The sequence below is a fragment of the Nestor notabilis genome, unplaced genomic scaffold (genome assembly GCF_000696875.1).
Source record: "Nestor notabilis isolate BGI_N333 unplaced genomic scaffold, ASM69687v1 scaffold5913, whole genome shotgun sequence".
NCBI classification, from domain to species: domain Eukaryota; kingdom Metazoa; phylum Chordata; class Aves; order Psittaciformes; family Psittacidae; genus Nestor; species Nestor notabilis.
Window position 1 is genome coordinate 4860 of NW_009920478.1, and position 24259 is coordinate 29118.

The window sequence follows — 24259 nt, forward strand, 5'->3', positions numbered from 1 at the left end:
AAGCGTGCACAGTCCGTGAGGAGAGTGGGAGCTGACATGATGTGCTTCAACTCAATGCAAAATGAATGAGCTGCTGTTCTCGGGGGCTTTTCCGCCCCCGTCATTGAAGTGCAAGTCGTTGAAGTGCAAGTACGCGGCTGCATCAAGTGCACTTTGCATCATCTGGTGCCTAGTTACATGCTGACGGGGACCAGGCAGAGCACTGAGTTGGGTGCTTGTGTATGACGTGCTTGGCATTAAATTCGTGTTTGCTGCAACAAAAAGGTAAGAAACTTAAAAAGTGACAAGAGAAAACCGTCAGCCTCCCCCCCAGACTGCAGTCTCACGTTAGGAATACCCTTTGTCTCGAGCTGTATTTTCAAAGCTATAGTCCATTAGTCTAAAGCTTCTGTGTGGATGCCTGCAAGGCAAATTACAGCTCCTAGTGTGACAAAGGCAAGTCGGATTTCTTTTCTCCAAAGCTGACACTTAACAACCTTCAGGAGAGCACTGTAGCAGAAATGCTGGACTGTGTGCTGAGCGGTGAGTATTTGATGCCATTCTCCCTCTCCTTTATCTCTTCTGATGTTGCTCATTTGGGCAGTAAGCTAACTAATGGATCCTGATGATTAATAGGTTTGGGGGACTGTGTTCACCTCAGCATTACACGTTCCTAAACTGGCTGTGGTTACTGGCTGCATATTGACCAGCATGATTCTACAGAGGATGATCATAATTTGTTTTTACTGATAATGTTGTGTTAATGGATAAAAAGATGCTGTAGTTAGGAACAGTAGCAACCTCATTTACTGAAGAGAAGAAACCTCCCTGTGTTTTCCCCCAAACATACAGCACCTGTATAGTAATTTATGTGTAATTCCCAGCTAACTTCTAGCTAGCCTGTCTGGGCTGTCTTCTTTCAGCCCATAATTGACAATGGAGATTGTGCAATTTGAAATCTTTGTAGAGCTCCAAAAGAAGTAAACATGTTTAAAGACAGAAGTATTGCACTGGGAGGGGGGCATACATGCATGTAAAAATATATTTAGTTGAAGTGAAATGGTTAATGGCTCTTTTGACAGAAGAGGAAACTTCATGATTTAAATGTAATATATTGCTTTGAGATCTCTATGCTTGCTTAATCCTATCTATATTCATAAAGTATTTGCAGCAGGAGAAATGTCGTTGATTTGTTAATTGATATGTAGCTTCAAATCCTCATTACTCTGGGTACAGGGGGGAGGGAAGAGTGACAAGCACATTCATCTTTGTCTTTAAACTCAGCAGCTTCACTCTTAAGTTTCTCGCATGTTATGGAACCTCATTGCTCTCCCTGTTCTGTGCAGTAATTTTTTCTTTCTGAAAGGATAGCAAACATTGCTGAGTCTTGATCTCTATCAGGGAAATATGTGAAGTGTTTAATCTCTTAAAACTATGGCTTTAATTAGGTCTTTGTAGCTGTTGCCTTGCAGTTAATGTAATTATAACAACTTGTGAGTGAGGAAAAGGATATTATTTAGCCCTGGAGCACTTCTTAGTAAAATTGGCTTATTTATTTTCATAAGGAGTTAGAGGAGAAGAAAGATAGTGGGATTTTATTATGTAGTACCAGTTAGATTATTTTTTTTTTTTTTAAGTACTTGATAGTTTTCCCTTCTGCAACAGTGAATGTATGAAAGTAAATAACCCTATCGATAAAGATATTTTAAATACTGATGAGTTAGAATACAGATGAGGATCAAACTGTGTGAAGTGGTATTTTAGGTAATTAAGGTGTTGCTATAGACTGTTGGGCATCCTGTTGGGCAAGGTTTTCTGGTTTGCTGTTTGGATTTTGCTGTGTTTCATGATGTGAAGTAAAACTGTTATTTGGGACAAAATTCTATTCTAATCGATATTAGAGTGGTAGTATTGATTCAACTGTGCTGTATAGCTTTAATTTGTGTTAGAGTGCAGACTTTGCTCCAGTGTAGTTTGAGATAGGCTGAGATAAGCTTATTCTCTGGGTGAAGTTAATCCAGGTCAAAACCTGACATTTAACAGTTCTAAATGAGGGGGAATATAAAGTCAGTAAGTTACTTTCAGTTTAATTTGCCCGTATTAGAAAATAACTGGCATGTATCTGGTTTGGTATCTGCCAAAGAAAACAAGATCCTCTTCTTTTTTTTTTTCTTTTTTTTCTTCTTTTCTTTTTTTTTGTTGTTTTTTGTTTTTTGTTGCTGTTCTGGTGTTTTAATGTGATATTAAAGCCTTCTCTATATGCTTTAAGAAGTTTCCAAATTGGAAATATCTTCATTGCTGAATTTAATAATTCTTAAAAAAAATACAATAAAAGATCATATCCAACTGATCCACCTAAAATGGTGGGCTACTGATCTGGGGAAAAAGTGGTCTGCTCTTCAAAGTTCTTGTCATGCTTCCAGAAATGTTCCTGTTTTCCCTAACAAGCCAAATACAACATTTCCTAAGGAGAGGAGGTCTGCAGTGGATTATAAAAGATGCCGCTAGCTTACATCAGGAATGGAGGTGCCTGGGGTGGCTGTGTCCTTCAGGGAGCTGTAACTGCACCCACTCTTCATCTCAGGTCTTCAGTCATTGTCATTCAGTGCATGGAGATGAGAGAAACCCTGAAGAAATGGTGACCTGAAGTTGCTTATTTATGGAGAGGACCTGAGGAATAACAAGGAACCAGCTTGCCCGTCAGATACCACTGTGATGTCTAGCACCCAGATTGTCAGGGGGACTTTCTGATTCAGAGCTTCTGGTCTTAAGAGCACAATTCAGTCTTTAAAAAATGTGGATTCATATGGTGTGCCAGGCTACCTCATGTTTTCTTTTTAGTTAAAAAATATGATCTGGCTGGGTTATAATAGACTTCATAATATATGATAAGCAACAGAAGGCTAGATCAAGCCATCAATTTTTAAGCAGAAATCTTTTTGCTACCAGTGGAGAATTGCTTAAAAATTGATGGCACAATCTCGTCCACAGTGAACAGGGGACTTCTGCAGAAAAGCCTTGGTTGTACTATTACTCAGTCTTCATGCTGGTGGTAGCAGGGACTCAGAAGCTCAAGGCTAGTCTGCTGGAATAGTCTGATACTTGCTGGAAGACAAAAGGCTTAAAGACTATTTTTTAAAAAAGGAAAAAGTTATAAAACTACCAACCCCTTAGAAAAATTCTAAACCACAGCTGTTTGTCTTTCAGGGAAAGCAACTATATTTCTCTAATGGCATACATAAGTGAAGGACATAATCATTCGCTAAGCGACAGAGAGGCTTCCAAATGCACAGAAATGAAGGTTGTTTCCTTTACTTGTTCATGTTGTGTTGTTGAGGTGTAAATACATTTTACATAAACATTTGCTGCATTAAGTGCTACTAGACTTCATAATTGCAAATTAGAAAACCAGAGTAGGGCCTCAGTGGATATGCTTGGGCAAGTACTTCTAACTGTAAATAAAGACGAAAGGCTCGTGACATGCATCATTATTCTTAATCAAGTGAAACATTCTACTTCACTGAAACCGTACGGTAATTGAAAGCAAAGACAATTCAGCTGGTTGTTATCTCTTAGGAAGAGATGGTCTGGGCTGCTGCTGATGGATGTAGTCCCATGTGAACGTGTTCAAAGCCCGTGGAGGTCGGAGGGCAGACCCCTGTACTTGATCAGGGTGTAGGTGACACGTGGCAGCCTGATTTTTCTCTCATCCGCTCAAAAAAGACAACTGGAGAGGTTGCAGTCATCCAGCCTCCAGGGGAAGCTAGAGGAAAGAAGAGGTGTGAAGTGTTAACCTCTTCAACCTATTAGCTGAATGCTCAGTCACAAAAATGGTTGGGCTGCAGAGTGAAATTAACTCTGCCTACACAGGATTGGACTCCTTATGCTCTCCCAGGCTCATGCAGTGCAGTGCCCCACTAAAACACTAGCTGAGCATGGGAACATCACCTTGATCTTTAAATACCTTATCAGAGACACCAACAAGAGCAAAACCTGTTGGGTTTGTTGGTGTGGTTTGCTCTCTGTCACATTGTAGTCTTACACTGGCCCTTCTTGAAGTAGAAGACACAACAGTAGCCACCCTGGAGTGTTTGGAGCCCAGGGTGTCTGTCCTGGTCACAGGGATGGATGGGCACTGGGGGATCTGAGAAGCTGTGGCTCTCAGGCATGCCATTTTGTCCTTGCCAGCTACGCTTTGCCCAGCGCTGAGACAGGCATGTAGCTGGTCCTCTGCATAAGCACATCCAGCTGCACAGCACATCTATCCTGTACATTGAGGTGTTTCTGTTACAGTCGCAGGTAAAAGTTGACCTGGAAAGGACCGCAGCAGGTCATTTTAGATGAGCCTCTGCCCGAAGTGGAGCATGGTTCAGGATTATGTCAGGGCCATTTTTGGTTGATATATTTTAAAACCTCCAAGAACAGAAGCTGCACAGCCTCCTGGAGTATCTCTGTGGGCTTACCCATTCTCTTGGCATAGAAACTTGGGTTAGCTCTATTTTTTTAAAGCCTTCCATGAGCGAGTGGGACATACCAGTTAGATCCTCATCTCCAGGCTAAACAAGCATGGTTCCAGCAGCCTTGGTGGCCCTCAGCTGGACTCGCACCAGTCTCTCCCGTGTACTGGTAGGCTCAAACCTAGATGCAGAAATCCAGATGTGGCCTCATGAGTGCCACATGGAAGGTGTTTTTGGGAGGACAAGGGTGTTAGCACTATGTCTCTCAGTTTATTCACCTGCCAGTGAAATCTCAATTACCCTTCAGCTTGTGGGGTGGGCATTGTATATCAGTAATCAGCCTCCATAATGCAACTTCCATCAGTCACTGATGTGCAAAAGATGGGGCTGGAAGGAGACCTTGTCTTATACTCAAGCACTGCCACATACTGTGCAGACCTCTCTCCCACACGATGGTGCCCCATCAGTTACACCACTCCTTGCAACTGTCTGGCCTCCACTGTATCCCTGGGCCAGGTACAACCCTCTGGGAAAGGAGTGTGGAGGTTAGCAGGGATGCAGGCACCCTTGGCAGTGCTGTAATGTGCTGCCTCCGAAGGTGGAATTCGAAAACAACCTGCCATAATGAGCCTGGCAGAAGTGGTGGGGAGGAGGGGACTGTCACCCCTTTCCCGGGGAGGCAACGTCCCCTCAGGGTTCGCTCTGGGACAGGGGCTCCTTTTGCACACCTCTGCTGGCTGGAAGGTCATGGGCTGTTTTCCTTGCAGGTCTTGGCCTTTTCCCCTCAGAAATGAACCTGAAATACTGTGCAGCAGCCCTGACACAATTTTCTGCGTATTATCTTCCCATGTTACTAGCAGGCTCTGGCTTGACCTCTTTTAACTCGGTCAGCTTGGAAAAGGGTTGTAGAGCACCATACCAAAGCACTTGCACAGCTGCTCTTGCAGCATTTCTGGCACTTAGAGCCATCAGCAAAATCTGCTGTTTGAACTGCAACTTTCTTTGTCTGCTTTCTAGCCTTGGGGTGATTTTTATTTGTTTATTTAAGTTTAAAGGTAAATTAGTCACTCATATTTGAGCTACCAAAATGTGAAATGAAATTGTCTTTTGTGTGAAAATAATTCATAAATTACAAGCACTCTGTGAGGAGGTTTTAGGTTAATTAGAAAGCTGTAATTAACTGGCTAGATAGAAACAGGATGCAGCCCCCCTTGATTCTCATGCACCCCGTGGTGTGGGAGCCCCACTAGTTCCTTGCTGCCCAGCAAACACCAGCAACCCAACTGCTTGTATTTTTCTCTGGCCTTCCTGAATTTCCTCCTGTGCTCTTTTCTTTGTCTGTGCTGGCAGCTGCAGTGGTGATTGCTCTGTACAATTGTATCGTGCATAACAATAGGGGAATAAACAGATCTCCCTTTAAGAGTCTGCACCAGCAGGTCATGTTTTGTATCTAACTGTACTGTATTCAAAATCTGCTAGATCCAAAATGTCTTTCCCCTAACCCTCACACATCCCAGAGCATAGTCTCTAAATTGCTGGAATATATTTCCAATATAAAGCTTTTTCTGAGAGGTAATCTCTGTTTGTGCACCTCGTATAAAGCCGGTGATTAAGGCATGAAGAAAATGATGGATATTTTGCTTCTCATATTAAGAAACATTGTACTTTCGGGAAAGTAAAAGTGATACTACTTTTCAATTCCAATTATCAAATTGGCACTGAAATACAGAGCCAAGGGCCATTTAGGCTTGAAAAACTTCCAATATTTGCAATACTGAGATCTAATTTTAACCTTTTAATATATAAAATGTTAGCAATAAGCATGGTGAAGTACTTGTTGATTCTGCAAAGCCCAGTAGAAAGCCCAAAGCAAAGGAATGAGTAGGGTTTTGGCTGGGGAGATCCATACAGGTCACCACTGGATATTGAAATAGGGAAACTCCCAGTTCACTGCATGGAAGGAAGTGGAACAGAGCAGCCTGTATTTCTTCTTTACAATAGGGCTAACACTTCCATTGTAAAATTTCTGGGAATGTCCATTACATTTGTTAAATATGGATCTTCTTTCAAACTTGGCTGCTTTCGTAGAACAGCCCAGGCTGGAAAAATGAGAAGACCATGTGATCCAACCTTTCATGGGAAAGGGAGCCTAGATGAGACTGTCTAGCACCCTCTCCAGTCACTTCCTGAAACCGTCCTTTGATGGTGACTCTACAATATCCCTGGAAAAGTTGTTCCAGTGAATTACTGTTCTTCACAAGGAGCCACATGGAGATTAAAAGGGGCAACAGGTAAAAGTTGCACCAGGAGAGGTTTCATCTCAAAATAAGAAAGAAATTAAATCTCTAGCTATGTACATATGCATCAATGTATGGCTTACATTTCAGTGTTGGACAGAAGAATCACCTTACCATATGCAGGTTTAGTTAAGAACCTGGGTTAGAAAGTCTATATTTATTCCAGATCTACTCAGTAAGCCATTTTTAAGCAACAGATCAATCCCTGTAAGCTTTGCAAGCTTGGTAAAGTGAGATGTCTAATGGGAATTGGATCCCTTCCCTTCAGCATGCTCTGTCGTTAATCCTGCCCTTATTACTTGGGATGGGATGATTTTTCCACTCCACTTCTTTTTTCTCAGTCAGTTACAAACTAGGATGATGCAGGGTCCCACATTTTTGTGCACTGTGCATGAACCTTGCTTGGATGGTCTCTGAAGGTGAGACTTTCTTAAAAGAGGGGAGTTTTGGGATGCATGCAGGGGCAGGAAAGCCGGACTAGGACTAAGCAATTCTCTTCTGGGAAATGGTTATTAACTGTGTAGAGACACTGTACATTGCAAAAAGTGGAGTCCTGTTTTTAAGGAAGGGTGGGTAGAAGCAGACAGCAACCCACCCCATTCCCAGCACAGGTAACCCCTTGTGGTAACATGATGGGAAACTGCATGCTTTCTTCATGTGATGGTGCCAGAAGTGCACGTGTACCTAAAAGTTCAAATTGCTGGTGTTCCATGGTGCCTGGTATGAGCTAAAAAGCAGCCAGCTGGGGCTCAGGCAGGGAGCAGGGCACAGCAGCTCTTCAGGGAAGGGGAAAGGAATGATGGTTAAGTTGTGGTTGCAGAAGTGCTTCAGAAGTTAAGGTATGTAGTGATTTTATACATCCTGGCTTCAGCTCAGTGTTCGTGTGAAGTTGCTCCCCACACTGCCACTTCTTCAGGGTGCAGCTTTCAGAGGAGCCCAAGTGACCTTGGACCATGAGCTTTTGGAAAAGGCATCAAACAAAATCATTACAATCTTTCTACTCTTTCAGTTTAAACAATGTTATTCACAGCCTGAAGAATTGTTCTTGTTTGTTTCATCTGTATCTGCTTTAAAGTGTTTGCTTTAAATAGCATTATTTTGGAAGAAGGACGGTTCATGCACTTTCTGTGTCTATTTATGTTTTCTGCATACTACTTCCCGGACTTGTGTGTGGTATTTTAAGCTTGATTACCTCCCACTGTTGATATGTCTGTGCTGTCAACTCTTAAGTTCAGCTGATGCCTGTTGGCTTCATTGGATCTTTCCAAAAGTACGAACTTCGGAGCAACAGGATACAAGGAAAATAAGTGTCTAAAGGAAATAGTGTCAGTATGCTTAGATACACTGTGCTACAAACAAACAGTGAATGTTAAATGTGCAGCACTTTCAGCTACCCTGTCTCATCATATGCTGGAGCTTGGACTCTGTGAATGCTTTCTAACTTGCTCTTTCTATTTTTCCATGCTTCCCTGGATTCAGAGAGAGGTAAATGATTTTCGTTTTTCCATTTTCATGTTTATCCTTCTGACATGCATCAAACAATGTTGTATCAGTTTGCTTGTATTGATCAACAGAAGCTAAACTTCAGTGAGTAAATTCATATGTCTCTGTCATTTTGCTATTAACAGTATTGTCAAGTTGGTATTGCCTGTTGGGTTTTTTTCCAGATCCCAAACCCTCTAGTACTAGAACAGTTTAAAATCATGCAGTGCAGTGAGGCTTGATATTTGCTTCTAGTGTTTGAGTTTAAAATTTAGATGTTGTTGTTCTCTGCAATCTGAAGTGCAAGAAAGTTGTATTAAAATATTGCATTCCCACCTTTTATTTAAAAAATGAAAAAAAAAGTGAAACTGGTGGTTATTTGGGGTTTTTTTGCTGGGGGGGGGGAGACACGACAGTTTGTGGTGGTGTTTGGTTAGTTGGGTTCGGTTGTTTTTCTTACCCCTCCAGCAGGGAATTTCAGAGCTATGTTTAGCAAGAGTTGGAAATGTTTATTTCCTATTTTTGGTATTTGTTTCAGATCCGCCTGGGTTGGTTGCTTGTCTTTTGAGTTCGAAGAAAAGTTGTCCCCAGTATGTTTGATTTGTTTAGATGTACAAAGGAATCGTTTGGGATTCTCTACAATGCTTCCCGTTTCATGGGAGCGCAGACAGTAAGGCATTGTAGTCAGGTGCTTTGCAGCACAAGGGCTGCAGCCACACCAAAGGCTCTTGCTGAGAGAATTGCATCCCTCAGATGAGATTCAGGGTTTGTTTGCTCTTCTAAATTGCAGGGGCTTGAAAGTGGGAGTGGGCAGAAGGAATGTGTTTTAGAGATGTGGACCATTCCTTGCATTTGCTTTGTGGAATATAATGAGAACCGTTTCCAGGCTTCACTGGGTTTTAATCAATTCTTTAGGCAGTGTTGGCCTAGGGAAATGTTTGAACTTTCTAGATTATGGCTTTGCAATCTAATGTAGATTTCATGCATGTGGGAAGCGATGATCCTCTCAGACTAACACTAGCAAAAGTGTGCTGCAAGCAGATTTGTGGGTAATGTCTTTGCACAGTTGCTGTGTTCTCTGTCTGAATAATAAAGAACAAAGGAGAACTAGTCAGCATTGCTTATAAAACAAATCACATTCTAGAGATTAACTGGTCTAGTCTAGTCTGTCTTCTTCAGTTAAATCTGTAGTAGTGCTTTAAGCATCTCAACTCAATGTATTTCTTTATTAAATCTTCAAATATTCCGTATAAACAAAGGCCCACATCTTCCAGTTACATCTGGAAGATTGAAGCATTGTTAAAAATATTAAGTACTTTGTTGTCAAAATGAAATTTATAGGATTTGCTGCAAAGAGCTGTTCAGATGTTCACAGGAATAACAACACACTCATTTACTTAAAGGAAATTCAGCATTCATCAAAAATGCTAGACTGGCCATCCTGAGGAGTTAAACTACCACCACTGTGTGATGCTACAGAGGAGAAGCAGCAACTACAATCGTCTTGAGAACCTACCTCATTTGTGTGCCTTTTCTTTGGAAAGCAGCCCCCTGGCTGTGCACATTTCATAAATGTTGTGAAACATTTGAAACAAAGAACAATCACCATGAAAAGTTTGTAGCGATATAGTCAGTGGTCAGTGGTTTTCACAGGATCTGTCGCAGAAGTTCTGTCTTCCTTTAAGTCCTTTTATAAAACAAGCTGAGGTCTAAGCTGCTGCTTGGCTTTCCAGCTTGTCATGTCTGTCTAGCAGTTGGTGAGCAGCAGTAAGCCTCATCTGACTCCCAGCCACCAGCTGGATGTGGCACACTGTTAGCTGGGACACCTCATGCTGCCATTGCTGTAGGAGCGCAGAGTCCCCACAGCAGTCTTGGTGGTGACCACGGCACATGTGATGGTTTTAAGCGGACTAAGGGAAGATTTAGATCAGATATAAGGAAGAAGTTCTTCCCTGTGAGGGTGGTGAGACACTGGCACAGGGTACCCAGAGAAGCTGTGGCTGCCCTATCCCTGGAAGTGTTCAAGGCCAGGTTGGATGGGGCTTTGAGCAACTTGGTCTAGTGTGAGGTGTCCTTGCCCATGGAAGGGGTTGGAATTAGATGATCTTGAAGGTCGCTTCCAACCCAAACCATTCTATGAATCTACAATAGATTGTCTTCCTTGCCCTGACAGTAGTACTTCAACCATATGATTGTGAGGTGAGGCTGGGAATGAGGACCAGCATGGAACATAAACCTTAATACAATCTGTACTGTTGCCACTATGTTAATATGTCACGGTGTCGCTACGTCACTATGTCTCCAGCTCATGGATCTGGAGAGCTTAGATACTGAATTGTGCTTTGACATGGTTTCACCTACATCAATCAGTGGCCCTTTGCAGGGGTGGAATATAGCCCTTGGTAGTAGAAAGGAAAATGACTTGTAGCATTTCAGAACCATCTTTCTGGCTAGTGAGGCAGCGGTGGCAAGGCTGACAGGAGTCCTGTTCCCTCCCCACAAGAGGAGGTGGTGGGTGGCATTGAAACACGGGAAGTGCATGGGAAACGGCTTCTGCAGCTTCACAAGGATCAGGCTGAGGGAAGGAAATTGGAGTGAAAGTCGTGCAAATGCTTTCACGCTGGGAAGTGCTGGGCTCTGAAGAGCTGTGCTGGGTATCAGACCTATCAGCTCTGTGAGGGTTTTAACACATTTTGGAAGCGCACAGAACTGTGGCAATGATAAGACATCAAAGAAAAACCATCAGGCTTGTGTGTGTTTCAGGGCTGCCAGATTAAAGCCTCGGAGTATCATACAAAGTAGCCATTGCTCCTCCTTGAGAGTTAGCAAGTGACGCTATCAAGGAATGAAGCAAACAGCCTTTCAGCAGGGGATAATTTGCCCTACAAACTTCATGCATGAATTAGAAAAACAAGCTAGCTGTGTCAGTGCCAGCCCATTTTAGAAGAATTTCGTAAATGCAGAACTAATTTTGCTGCAAGGAAGCCTATTTTCAAGTTGTGTGAGGGATGAAATAAGAAAAGTCTTCCAGAAGTCTCTGCTTGGGAAAGCATTTTAACTACTTAGATCAAAAATTAATGACCAGGGTAGCGTAGTGATGCCCAGATCTGCCGTTCTGGGTTGTAGCTGGGGAGCAGCCAAAGAAAGCCAGGAGTTCTGTGGGGTGAAGTGTTTGCAGTGAAGCAATTGCAAGGCTTTTGTATGTTTTTAGGATTGCCAGCAACTGTCAGAGATGTAAGGAGAAGTCATACTCTCCCACACCTCTCCCAGCTCTAATCACTGAGGAGGAGTACTTGTGATTAAATGCACCATGACTACCTGGGAGAAATAGAAAGGAGAAGACTCATGGGAGTAGTTACTTTCTTCCTCCTCCTGCAGGATTTGATTCCAGAGTGGTTGGTATAGTCACCTGGAGAAGGGGCTGTGGGTTTTCTTTGGAGGGTGTGGAAGAGAAGCAATGGTTTGTTTCAGTGTCTGTCTCGTATCTAGTAGGTGAAATGGAAGTTGAAAGGTCCTCACAGTAAATCTTCTACAAACCAGTTTTGCAGCTTGTGTGAATGCTGCTTGATTCATCTAGTTCTAGTTTGTTACCTTCAGGTTTTTCTCCCTAACTTCACAAACTCCTTGGTGTGACCCTAATAAAAAGACAAGTGAACTGAACAGAGTCCCAGGCTTCGTTTCAGCTGTAAATCGTTCCTCTTTCTCCCATGTGAAAGAGCAGACTTACTAAAAAACCCATAAAGTGTTAATCCGGAAGGTCTGTAATTTCTGTCATACACATTACAGCGGGATTTCTGCGCCTCGTCTTCTCAGCTGGTTGTGATATGAGAATATTTGTGTGTCATGGAAAAACCCCATCAGAGCGTGGTCTGATTGGTCTTAAATTATCTGCTTTTCTTCTCATGCATCTTCTCTCTTTCTTTTCTCCTTCTCTGCTGGTGAATGGCAGCCTCCTGCCAGGTGCCTTCTGACCCCTCTCTGCTGTAGCGATGGCTGCTCCCCCCTTTTTTTCTTCCTGCTTTCACAAATCACTGGTCAGCTGTTTGGAAGCCTGAAGGTTATAGACCCGGGAGATGGTTTCCCCACAGCCCAGCAGTGTGTGGTCCGTGACCCTGCAGTAGTCGCAGGAGTCTGTATACCGGTACATTGAAATCAGCAGTCATCTTCTGTAGGCTATTCTGGATGAATTTCAGTCAATTTTAAGCCAAGCCCAGAGGATATCATTTTCTGGTTCAAGGATTCTTGTTACAATTTGTAATACATAAATCTGTAAAGCAATTTACATTTTCCTGCCTATCATTTTAATACAGTTGTTTTGAATAGCAGCAATTTAATTTTGATTGATAAGAGTAAAAAAAAAAAATATTTCAGACTTCAAGGGTAGGGCCTTGGGGTTTTGTTAACTGAAAAAAACCCAAACCAACCACAGCTCTACACTCCTTTGAAGAAATAAGTTCATAGTAATAAGGTAATGGAGACTGTGCTGCTCTTTCAGGCTTAATTGCGATGCCTCCCTAGGACTTCAGCCTAATAGTGGTAAATGGTAATGACTGCTACTCAAACAGGACAACATTAACATAAATTGCATTTAATGTCTTTCTGTTCATCCAAGGTTGAGCAGCTAAATGATGCTTAGCCACGTGTTAAATAGGTATGGCTATCTAAGGTTTAGTCAATTACTGTAGACATTGCCAATTGAGGAGCTTAAAAGAGCAAATAAAAATGAAATTCCTTTCTACTTAGCACCTTACATTGTCTTTGCAGTTCTCTAAATTGCTTTATAAATGCCTGTCTCTGGTCCTCTAATCTTTCAAAATACAGAAATTTCTACTGAATTTTTAACTGTTGAACAGAACCAGCCTCACCCACTTGTCCAGCAAAATAATTCTCTTACTTATTTTTCTGGTTTTCTCACTCTTTTTCAGAGTGATGATTTATATCCAGTTCCTGTAACTGGGAAGATAATTTAATACAAAGACCCAAGCAACCCACTATGCAGTACCTCTTCTCTATAATCCTGTATCAACAGAAGTGGTGTTATAAAGTTTTAAGAATATACAGCTTTTTTCTTCAACAGAGTATCATTGATCAGTATCACTGTTTGTGCGCTGTCAGAATGGAGAAGGATGGTTTGTGTGCTAATTTTGATTGATGATTTGAATACAGATGGTGTTGGTAGGGTTATGCATGATGCAGTACCACAGATTTTGAAGAACTCAGATTTCCAGCTCTGTCTTGTCAGATTTACAGATGCAGGCCCTGATCATCTAAAGGTTTATGTATACTTACAATCCATGCATGTAATTAGCTGATTTACTTTGTTCAAGCTGTTCAGGTACTTGTAAGATGAAACACTGCTGTGTGAGTCTGAAACACCACCACAAGGGTTTTATTAGCTCTCAGTAGTTGAAACTGATGTACTGCCTGGTGTTTCGTGTTCTCCTGTAATTGTGTGGTGTACCGCCTTGTTTATGAATACATACCATTACAAGCAGAAGTATTTACAGAAGCTGCAGTGCCAGGTGCTGGAGAGGCTGACTTAGTGTTACGTGCACCACTGCAGTACTGAGGCAGCACTTGCTTGAGCCCAGGCATGGGCCAGGTGCCCTGGCAGCACCTTCCCGGCACTCCCCAACACCCTCACAGGAAGGAGGTAGTGGTTTTGGCACTTCTTCAAGGTGACTCAACACAAGTGGAATTTCACAGGACAAAAATGAGACATCTCATGCAGCATCAGGGGCTTTCCAGAATACACACCCAGAGAGAGACTTGCTGCAAGCAGCAGAGGTATCAATGTTTCTTCAAGAAGAACCCCCGGTATCAATACCAGCTGGGGACGGAGGCATTGAGAACAGCCCTGCAGAGGACTTGGGGGTACTGGTGGAGGAAAAAATGGACATGACCTGGCAGTGTGCGCTCACAGCCCAGAAAGCCAGTCCTGTCCTGAGCTGCATCGAAAAGAATGGGACCAGCAGGTCAAGGGAGGCGATCCTGCCCCCCTACTCTGCTCTAGTGAGACCCCACCTGGAGTACTGTGTGCAGTTCTGGGACCCCCAACACAAGAAGGACATGGAGCTGTTGGAGCAAGTCCAGAGAAGGCCATGAAGATGCTCAGAGGGCTGGAGACCCTCTCCTATGAGGAAAGACTGAGAGAGTTGGGGTAGTTCAGCCTGGAGAAGAGAAGGCTCCAGGAAGACCTTATTAGCAGCCTTCCAGTACTTAAAGGGACTTAGAAGAAAGATGGGGACACGTTTTTAAGTAGGACCTGTTGTGACAGGACAAGGGATAATGGTTTTAAACTAAAGGAGGGTAGATTCAGACTAGCTGCAAGGAAGGAATTTTTTACAATGAGGTGGTGGAATGCTGGAACAGGTTGCACAGAGAGGTTGTGGATGCCTCATCCCTGGAAATATTTAACGTCAGGTTGGACAGGGCTCTGAGCAACCTGATTTAGTGGAAGATGCTCTTGCTCAGCGCAGAGGAGTTGCACTAGATGATCTTTAAAGGTCCCTTCCCAACCAAACGTTTAAAAAAAAATTGTTCAGCAGTCTGTGGAGGAGAGCATGAGGTGGCCTGTACATAGGGCTCTACCAGCTCTGTCAGAAAATCAACACATTGCATTTTGACTAAAAACCTTTGTAGGCAGTATCTGCCCTTTGGCAGAAAAATGCTAATAAATAGCCATGTAATGGTCACATTGATAGCTTTCAGTGCAAACACAGGTTTCAGCTCTTACGTCTGCACTCCAAAAGAACAGACCTTGATCCAGTAATACAGTTTGTGCAGCATTCTGTTTGTTTATGCATCTTTGCTACCCTGCATCTTTGCTACCCTGCAGTGATAGCCACTGCCAGCAAGTTTTTCTTGCATGTAAAGGAGAAGAGAGAAATCTTAATGAAGCTATGGTAGGAAATCCATGTCTGTTAGATGAACTATGTTTTCATATTGCAGTTAGAACATTTGTAAGGGAAGGTATTTGGACTCCAAAATGTGAAATCTGAAACTTAGGGCATTTAAAAGATGGCAGCTAAACCCAAACACAGAGAAAACAGAACTCCTAAATGCTTAGGATGTCTGGAAATCTCTCACTTACTGCTCTCAAACCAGGCAAGGTCTCTTCAGAGCTCAGGATATTCTATGTGGGACTTCTGTGAGCCTGGCATTTTGAAAAACCTGCTTAGCTTACTTCAAAAGGCAGAAATCTCAAAGGTTTTTTATGTGGCACTTAGTTTCACTTTTTTCCCCATAGCTGCTAATTTTTCAGCTTATAGGCCATAGCTGAGCCATACCCCCTTCTCTTAGTCTTATTACTAGAGTCTAGCTGGGAGTCTGTAATTTGCTTTTGAAACATTAAGCTAGGAGAAACCCTTTCTAAAGCACGGCTTGGTACGTGTACAGATGAGCCAAAAAACATCATCTGTTTTCCAGGAGCAAGATTCCAGCTGGAACTCAGCATCTCATGAAATTGCAGTGCAGCAAAAGGGAACAACATGCCAAAAGGCTCTTGCAGATTGTGGCTGAGGTGCTTGGGGTGTGCTTCACTATGTTTCTGCATGGTTCTGTCATGTGGAATTGTTTCCAAATCTCAGCTCCTGATAGTTTTTTGGGTGTTTAAGTACTATTCACCAGGCTTCAGGTTGCAAAGCAGTTAAACAGAGGAACCTGTACCTGTCACTGAGCAGCCTGGGCTGTGGGCAACTGCCCTTTTCATTGCAAGGGCTCATTAATGACAAAACCTAGTGCTGCTGAATTAGGTACAGGTAAGGTACTTAACTGCAGGCCAATGTTCATATCTCATACAGAGCTGGAAGTCTGGCTACCCATCTGCCACACTCTCTGGTTCTCCCTGGATAACTTCAGTACAAAATTCTTCAATTCACTGGGCATCTATGATGAACAAAGAAATTGGCAATCCATGCTACATTAAACCCTGCTACAGACTTTAGTATAAACTGAAGTATTCCCATATATAAAACCTGTGGCTTAGGAATATCTGTCCTATCTCTTCACCAGTTAGAATGTTGCTGCCAAGAACAGGAAAGAGGAAAGACACTGAAAAAAGACTTCAGGTATAAAGGGCTGTTGGGAGCTCCAGCCTCTCTTCTCTGGTCTAATTCTAGTTAGCTACTCGGTATAGGCATGCAAAGTCCCAGAGAAATCTGGAGATAGCAGAAGGGTCTTAAAGTAGGACTGGGCTGTGGTTGCTTGGAGGACATGAAGAAGCAGAGGTGCAAGATCATGGAGCAGAGCCAAATGTAGCAAGGGTAGCAACCAGACAAAGCCAAGCTTATTCCCGACTCAGTATATACCACTTGGGCTTTGTCAGAAGAGCTCCAATTCTTAAATAGCCTGAGGACAAATAAACATAATCCTGGCACTTCTGTCGCTCTTGCTAGAAAGCTGTGCTGTGCTGTGGTGACCAGCTAGTGCAGGGCAAAAATCTCTTTTGTAGGGCAGCTTTATTTAACTTGAAAAAAATAAGGTCAGAAATTTAGGCCAATTAGTGTGAGCAGAGCTCAGCAGGTTCACATTTCCTTTACGCAACCACATCTCTAATTAACTATCTGCATATTTTAAACACTTTCTATAGTCCTTTGAAACATGTTTTTTTTCTCTAACTAGAATCTTGTATGCCGTTTCTCAGGTTTTTTAGCATTTAAGAGCTGCATGTGTTTTCTGTCTTCATTTGTAATTCTCTTCCCCACTTCATCTTCAGTAAAATACCTGAGTAATTTTTCCCATGCATTTCCAATTGCAGTTAGAATTATGGGTTGGCATTTGCCCAGGTTAGGAAACTATAATGAGCTCTTTAATGATACACATTAAGCACCAAACTTCAGATACGTGTTTCATGGGTATGCAGCTTATTACATTTGTGGATTTGCTTTGTCAAAAGCATGTGTTTTATTCTTTGACAGCCTTCTGTTAAATTGAAGTAGGACTTGTTGTTTTGGAGATACTACTGATTCTAATGCCTTAATTTGTTTCTCATGTGTCTGTTTATTTTGTTTACACAGAGACTTTGCGTATGTGGCAAGAGACAAAGACACAAGGATTCTGAAATGTCATGTATTTCGATGTGACACACCGGCAAAAGCCATTGCCACAAGTTTACACGAAATCTGTTCCAAGGCAAGTGGATTTAAAGTCACATGCATTCCTCTGTTTAGAGGTCACTGAGCCTGATGTATACAATCAGCAATTGTACACATTGTTAGTTTAGTTTACATCAAAGGCAACGAGAAACAGTGTAGAGAATTTGTAAAGGAAAGGATGTGAATGCATGGAATAATGGGGGTGGGGGTTGTGAGCATTGAGATTTGAGGAGCATGAGATATGCTTTTGATTTGATGTGTGTATGGAGACCGAAGGTTTTCTCGGATAATAAAGAAGCTGTGGATTCAAAAGGGAAAAAGAACACACAGCTTTAATTAATAATAAATGGTGATGTTAAACTCTGTAAATAAATCAGGTCTTGTTTGAACGCTATTATTCAGTGGTATTGTCCTGCAGGACAGACAGGAAAAGAGTTGCTAATATAAGTCTGCCCACTTAAAAAAAAGGTGGGGAGGGAGAGAAGAGAGAGTTTAAGATTCTCTAGTTACAAATAGTAAAGGATCTTAGCTCCTGCTTGTGCTAATGTTGTCTGTTATACTGGAGAGGACTGTTCAGTCATTTTTGTCTTACAGACTTGCCGCCATTCCCTGGTTATTAATTTTCATCTTCTTGCATGATCAGTGCACGAGTGACCTCTGCATGGTCATTTCATGCAGCTGTAGCAAGGCAGCACGTCCTTTACAGCAGGCAAATCTGATTGAAACTCTTTGTAGAGAGGCAGTTAAACCAATCTACTTGAACCTCTTTCTTTATTCATTTATTGAGCTGTGGTGCATGCGTGGCGGCATTCCCGTTTTAAAAAATGCCATGCTGCTCATTTTGGTTTCCCTGAAAACATGTCAGTTTGCAATCCAGGCGAAGTAGGCTGTGGGGATGAATAACCTTATCAGTTACCTGGTGTGACTTGTCCCTCCTCATGAGTCATGGCTCTTTTTAAAAAGCTTGTTAGGAAACCTTTGGGGTTTAAAGTTCTGCTCATTTACTGTATGCCTGTCATTTGCTTTTTACATTTTGACTTCACGGTAATGAACAGAATCAGTGATGTCAGATTCCCCTTTGCAGCCAGTTGTATAGAGTAAACGTTTTTGCAATGCTGCAGCCGTGGCTACTGAACTTGAGATGCTTCATGCGAACAATGTGAGCATTTACCCCGTGCGTTACTGTAACCTCCTGGGCAGCAGAGTTTTGCCTGAGGCAGAAGGTAGCCCAGCAACTGTGCAGAGCCTGCCGGGTCTGTCCAGGCTTGGGTGCCTGAGGAGATGCAGGTGGCAGGACAAAGGGAGCCGCTCACGGTGGCCAAGGAGCTGCAGGCTGTGTCTGGTGAAGGTTAACACCAGGAGCTGCAGCAGTGACTGGCTGGAGAAGCCTAGACCTGTTATGTCCCTCCTTTTTCTCCTACAGCTCCCAATTCTCACACTTTGCCAGCAAAGGAAAAACATGCTACACAAGCCCTATCACAGCTGCTTTTATCCAGTAAGGTCAACACCAAGTAGATGCCATGGTAGCTATACTCATGGGTATCAGAAGGGGAGCAGAACTGTCACATATGTAACTATAACATGAAACTCCTGGCAGTTAATTTTGGGTTAGAAAGCAACTAAGCATTTAAAATCGTAACTAAAGTAACACAGATAAAATAGAATAGTGTTGTTAAGTAGAGCGCGTTCCTTCATAATTCAGCAATAGATGTAATCCTGATTCAGAGAAGCACTTGGCATGTGCTGACTGACATACTGAACCTCTTGGCTGAGTCAGGGCTCCTTCCTAAGCTAGTGTGTGTTATTTTTCATCTGTGGGGGGAATATTATTATGTGTCCCTGAAACAGAAAATACTTTCAAAATATGAAACCTAAAAGAAAAGGGTGTGTGGGTGTGTGAGTGTGTGTGTAATTTACTAGGAGCATCTTCAGACCAAGTGACATCTGCTGGAACACCAGTTATCTTTCTAGTTTAATTACAATTAACAGTCATAGCATAAAGAAGCACATAGCAAAGCTTCATGTGTGAGCTTTGGAAAACCTCTATTAGCCTCCCTGGGTCCCTTTTCAGACATATATTTGTGGGGAATAATCATCCAAAGTGGTTATTATGAAGTGTTTCATTGGTGTATTTTTTTCTCTTTTGCTAATATTCTACATTTTGGGGGAAGAACAGGTTGTGATTGCATGGGATTTTTAATTCCAGAAGAAATCATAAAAATGGAGGGAGAAATTACTCAGAGCATTAGACAGATCAGAGAGGAACATGAATAATGAACACTCTTTGTGTGTGTTAAATATTTATATTTTTGCTATATTGCTGCTCACTGTAATTTTGCTGTTGATAAAAATGGCTGGAGGTTTTTTCCCTTCTCCATCGATCTTTCATGTAGGCTTGGGCACCACTTACATTCTTACTACAGTTAAGGAATGGTGAATAAACTGGAGGAAAATTAAAGTTGTTATTTAGAAAGAATAACCTGTTTAGTCATGTGGCTTCTGACTTCAGATTTCAGAAATGAGGGCTGTAATAGGAGTAAGTTTATACCTGTAGATGCTACTGTACTATGTTAAAAAAACAATAAATGCTGTATTATCACTGTCATCTTCAGATAATGGCCGAACGGAAGAATGCTAAAGCCATGGCTTGCGGCTCATTGCAAGGGGGAACAAATATCAACCTTGATGTTCCTCTGCAAGGTATCGTGTGTTACAGCTCATATCCTCAGGGTGGGCTTGTGTTAGATATGTTTCTGATGCTGCTTCTGACCAAAATGGAGCAGGTTGGATGCAGAAGTCCGGAGTAATCCTATCTTTTAATTACTGCATCTGACTGTAACCTCTTACTGTGTGACGTTAAGCATTTTTATTGGCTGTGTTGGCAGTAATGCAGTCCTGCTCAGCTATGGCAACTTGTGCGTTTCCTCTTTTATTTTGAAATGCAAATGTGGCAAATACAGCCTTACTTATTAGTGGCTACTTGTACGTATTGTCCTTTTCAAATCAAAATACGTCCTGACTTGAGACTGCAGAAATTGGCCAAATCTTCCTTAAAAACACAGTATACTCCAGGTCATCACTTGGATTCAGAGAAGCTGTAGGAGCACTCTTCCTAGGTTTCAGCATCTATTTCAGCAGTTTCCAAGGCAAGGGGTACAAGTGGATTGTCATCCAACTTAAGGGTCTTTTGTCATCCAACTTAAGGATCTTCTGCACACTCTAGTGCATGGCCAAAGAAAGTTACTGTTGCAAGCCTTTATTAGTCATTGCTTAATAGTTGCTATTCGGAAAGTATTCCAGGAGAACAAACACACTTTGTGTTAGCTTTGCAGGAAATTACATGCTTCTAGATCCACCAGTTTATACTGAATATCTTACTCCTAATCCATACATCAACTTGTGTAATTGTCTGCTCAGACAGTACTATTGATTACTTGAGGACTCTGTTTAACATATTAACAAGGATGGCATTTAAAACACATTCCAGATACTGCACAGTTATGCAGTGAATCTTAGGTCTGTTCGTCTCAGAGACACATTCATCTCTCTTTTCTGGGGTTTAATATGCCAGCAATATAACATGACCTTGTTCTTAACATAGGTCAAGAATTAGGTGGTGCAAAGTTGTCCATAATTCCTTTAGAAATTATTGACCATTGTTCTTGTCAGAAGGAGTAAAAAGTAGTTGCAATCAATACAATATCTTTAGCATAATTACTGGGTAAACTGTTTCATGTTGTTGATGAAATAAAAATGGTTTTCCCTGCTGTGAATGCTGATTAACAGAAATTGATTTTTGTTCCCATGCAGTAGATTTCCCAACACCAAAGACAGAACTGGTACAGAAGTTCCACGTCCAGTACCTGGGCATGCTGCCTGTAGCTAAACCTGTGGGTAGGTGACACTTGAGTGAATTCCAAAATACCTCACATGTTACTTAGTAATTCTAATGGCTGGACTCTTGGCCAGCCAAGTGTAAATACCTGGTTTCGAAGGGTAGCAACTCTTGTGTTTCAGCCATACAGGCCATGTTCAGGGCCTCATTTGAACATGTATTTTGCAACCAGAGTATTTTGGGAGCTGCAAAGAAGGCGAAGTTCTTTTCTACTGCTTTCTCTGCTACTAATGAGAAGGGCCGTAGAGAACTGGAACTGTGCAGCAGCTAAACATGATGCTATCCTGTTTTTAACTAAGCCAGAGGCACCTGTTTTGTTTTTGCAGACTAAGAAAACCAACTTTACAACCCTTCTTTCCATTATCAAATTAAGTTTAATAAGGAATCGAAAACAATGTTTTCTGTACTGCTATGTGTAAATGAAAATGTTGTTGTTGCTGCTTACTTATACTCATGTATTTATTTTTCACTATTGCATTTTCTTCTCTTTTAGGAATGGATACTCTGAACAGTGCCATTGAAAGTCTAATGACTTCCTCTAGCAAAGAAGACTGGATGCCAGTTACTATGAATGTTGCTGATGCTACTGTCACAGTCATCAGTGAAAGAGTAAGGCAAACTGTCTTGTTCAAAACTCATTTAACTTAACAATATGAGTGTTGGAAACCAGGAACACAGGAACACTAGTAGAGGGAATTAATTTATGCTAGAATTCATTTGCTTATTTTGCATTTTTTTTCTTTCCAGAACCTGCAGAGGCTCTTACTGCTTGTTTCAGCTTCAGCTTGGTTTAGTATTCCAAGCATGTTCTCAAAAATAAATTATTACAAGTATGCATTAGATACTTAAATTCAGTGTTATCCTTTCTCAAAATGTTGAGCCTAAAATGTTGTAGGTTAAGCCCTTAGTAGCAATCCTAAATTCTAAAATGTGTTTACCTTTTTCTTGGTATGGGAGCCAAGAGTAATATTAAAATCTGTGTTTCACGTTGCTGTCCTTTGTAAAGCATTTTCCATTGAGATTAATATGTTGAAACTTCCAAAGAATGTCTTTTATTTATGTCTGTTGATCAGGTACTAAACCAACACCTCTACAACATGGCAGTGATAGGGGAGCATCTTTTTGAGTCATGGTAGCCATGTTGTTTTGTTGCTTCACAAAACAAGGAGTTTTTAAAGTACACAGTATGCTCAGTGCTAATGCTCAAAGCCTTGGTCTTCTGGTGGTAGAAGGGGAGATCCAGCCCAGGCCTGAGCACACTGGGTACATGCAGATAGATAAAAAGGAGTGTCCCCACCTGTTTAATCAACATAAGGCTGGCAGTGAAGTTCACAGAGTATCCAATAGTCATGATCAATCATTTGATTCATAACCAGAATGAAGAGGAGATCATGGTGGAGTGTCGTGTGCGGTTCCTGTCCTTCATGGGGGTAGGCAAGGACATTCACACGTTCGCCTTCATTATGGATACAGGAAACCAGCATTTTGAGTGCCACGTTTTTTGGTGTGAACCAAATGCAGGCAATGTGTCAGAAGCTGTTCAGGCTGCTTGTATGGTAAGTGACCTTCTGCAAGGGCACCTCAGAGCACTTAGATTTTTCACTGCCTCCATAAATAATCAGCTTTCCAAATTTGCAGTTACATCGATTTCAAGACAGAGAACAAACAGATAAAAATAGGAATTGGGATTCTGATATATTTCATCAGTTAAAACCCAAACATTTTTAAGTTTGAAGTGTCAGTTTAGTGAACAGTGCTCCTTTAATCATCTTCCCTCCTAACCTCTGCAACATGTGCATAAGTGAGAAATCTTTTCTTTCACTACACAGTTATCTAATGCTGGAAGAACATTTTATCTGTAGTTGTGTTATACAATCCAGCAACAATGTAGTAAAAATAATTCTTGTTCAAGAATAGCTGAACCCAGAAAACTTATTTTTGAGGGCTGTTTCTATGACTTAGAATCCATTGTGTGCTAAGGAACACATTCTGCCCACAGATTGATAGAGTAGTGTCCCATTAACTTTTTTAACTTGTTTGTCACAGCCAGAGTGGAGATTTGACTACATATAATGAGGAAGTGTAAGAGTGTGTTTTAAATGCTGTGTGAAAGTATTGGATGCAGTAAGCACTGCAGAATGCTTCTGCTTTGTTGCAGTTGCGGTATCAGAAGTGCTTAGTAGCCAGACCTCCCTCACAGAAAGTGCGACCACCCCCACCTCCTGCAGACTCGGTGACCAGAAGAGTTACAACCAACGTAAAACGAGGAGTGTTGTCCCTCATTGACACTTTGAAACAGAAACGCCCGGTCACTGAGATGCCATAGCTGTGCCAGAGAGAAGAGCCTCCTATCTGTTAGCTGAAGACAACACTAGCTACACTAAGGAAAGTGAACTGACAATGTCTGGCCTTCCATTTCAAATTGCTGATGCTTTGTCTTCAGAGAATTTACCCTTATTGAAGCAATGTTAGACAAGCATGTTCTCGTTCTTGCCACCATCGTGTGATAATGAAAAGAAGCATGAATAATTTTTTTGCTGTCAGTGAGTTACACCATGAACAATGGAAGGTCTGTTTGATTGTAAATACATGAACGTTACTTACACTCACACAAAAACAAGAATATGGCCACGTCCCTCCCAGTGAACTCACGCTAAAGTCCTTGGAGTGAATGATGCCTAAATTGCTAGTTTCACCATCTTGAGCTGAATTTGTCACAAATCAATCTTAACTCCTACAGCACCTTGCTCTGTTTTCAACACTGGAGTAGGTACCAAGTGTTAGCTACCATTGCATTACTGTAGATTAAATGCCAAGTTTTATTTTTTACAGAACTACACCTGTTAGTTTTAAATTGTTTGTCAGCTTTGGTCTAGCAACCACTTTAATAACTCCCCGACATGCTTCTGAATCATGGCGTCATTATTTCATCTCCCAGTTATACATTATGGTCTTAGAGAAGAATTGTGCTTAATACTAAAGCAATGCTGAAAAATCCAGAAGAGGTTTCAGTAACTGAGTTGCAGGGTGATCTACTGAAGCTTTTCAGCTTTA

General features: G+C 41.8%; 1 protein-coding gene across 1 annotated transcript; it reads left to right on the forward strand.

Annotated features, from left to right (window-relative positions):
- On the forward strand, positions 1-23874 carry LOC104402731 (amyloid beta A4 precursor protein-binding family B member 2-like). Its single transcript, XM_010010685.1, has 8 exons — positions 1-264; positions 8213-8218; positions 17233-17347; positions 19923-20010; positions 21121-21204; positions 21699-21814; positions 22582-22761; positions 23364-23874. The coding sequence occupies exons 4-8, from the start codon at positions 19926-19928 to the stop codon at positions 23529-23531; spliced, it is 633 nt and encodes a 210-aa protein (XP_010008987.1). The 5' UTR covers positions 1-264; positions 8213-8218; positions 17233-17347; positions 19923-19925; the 3' UTR covers positions 23532-23874.
- The last annotated feature ends 385 nt before the right edge of the window (positions 23875-24259 follow it).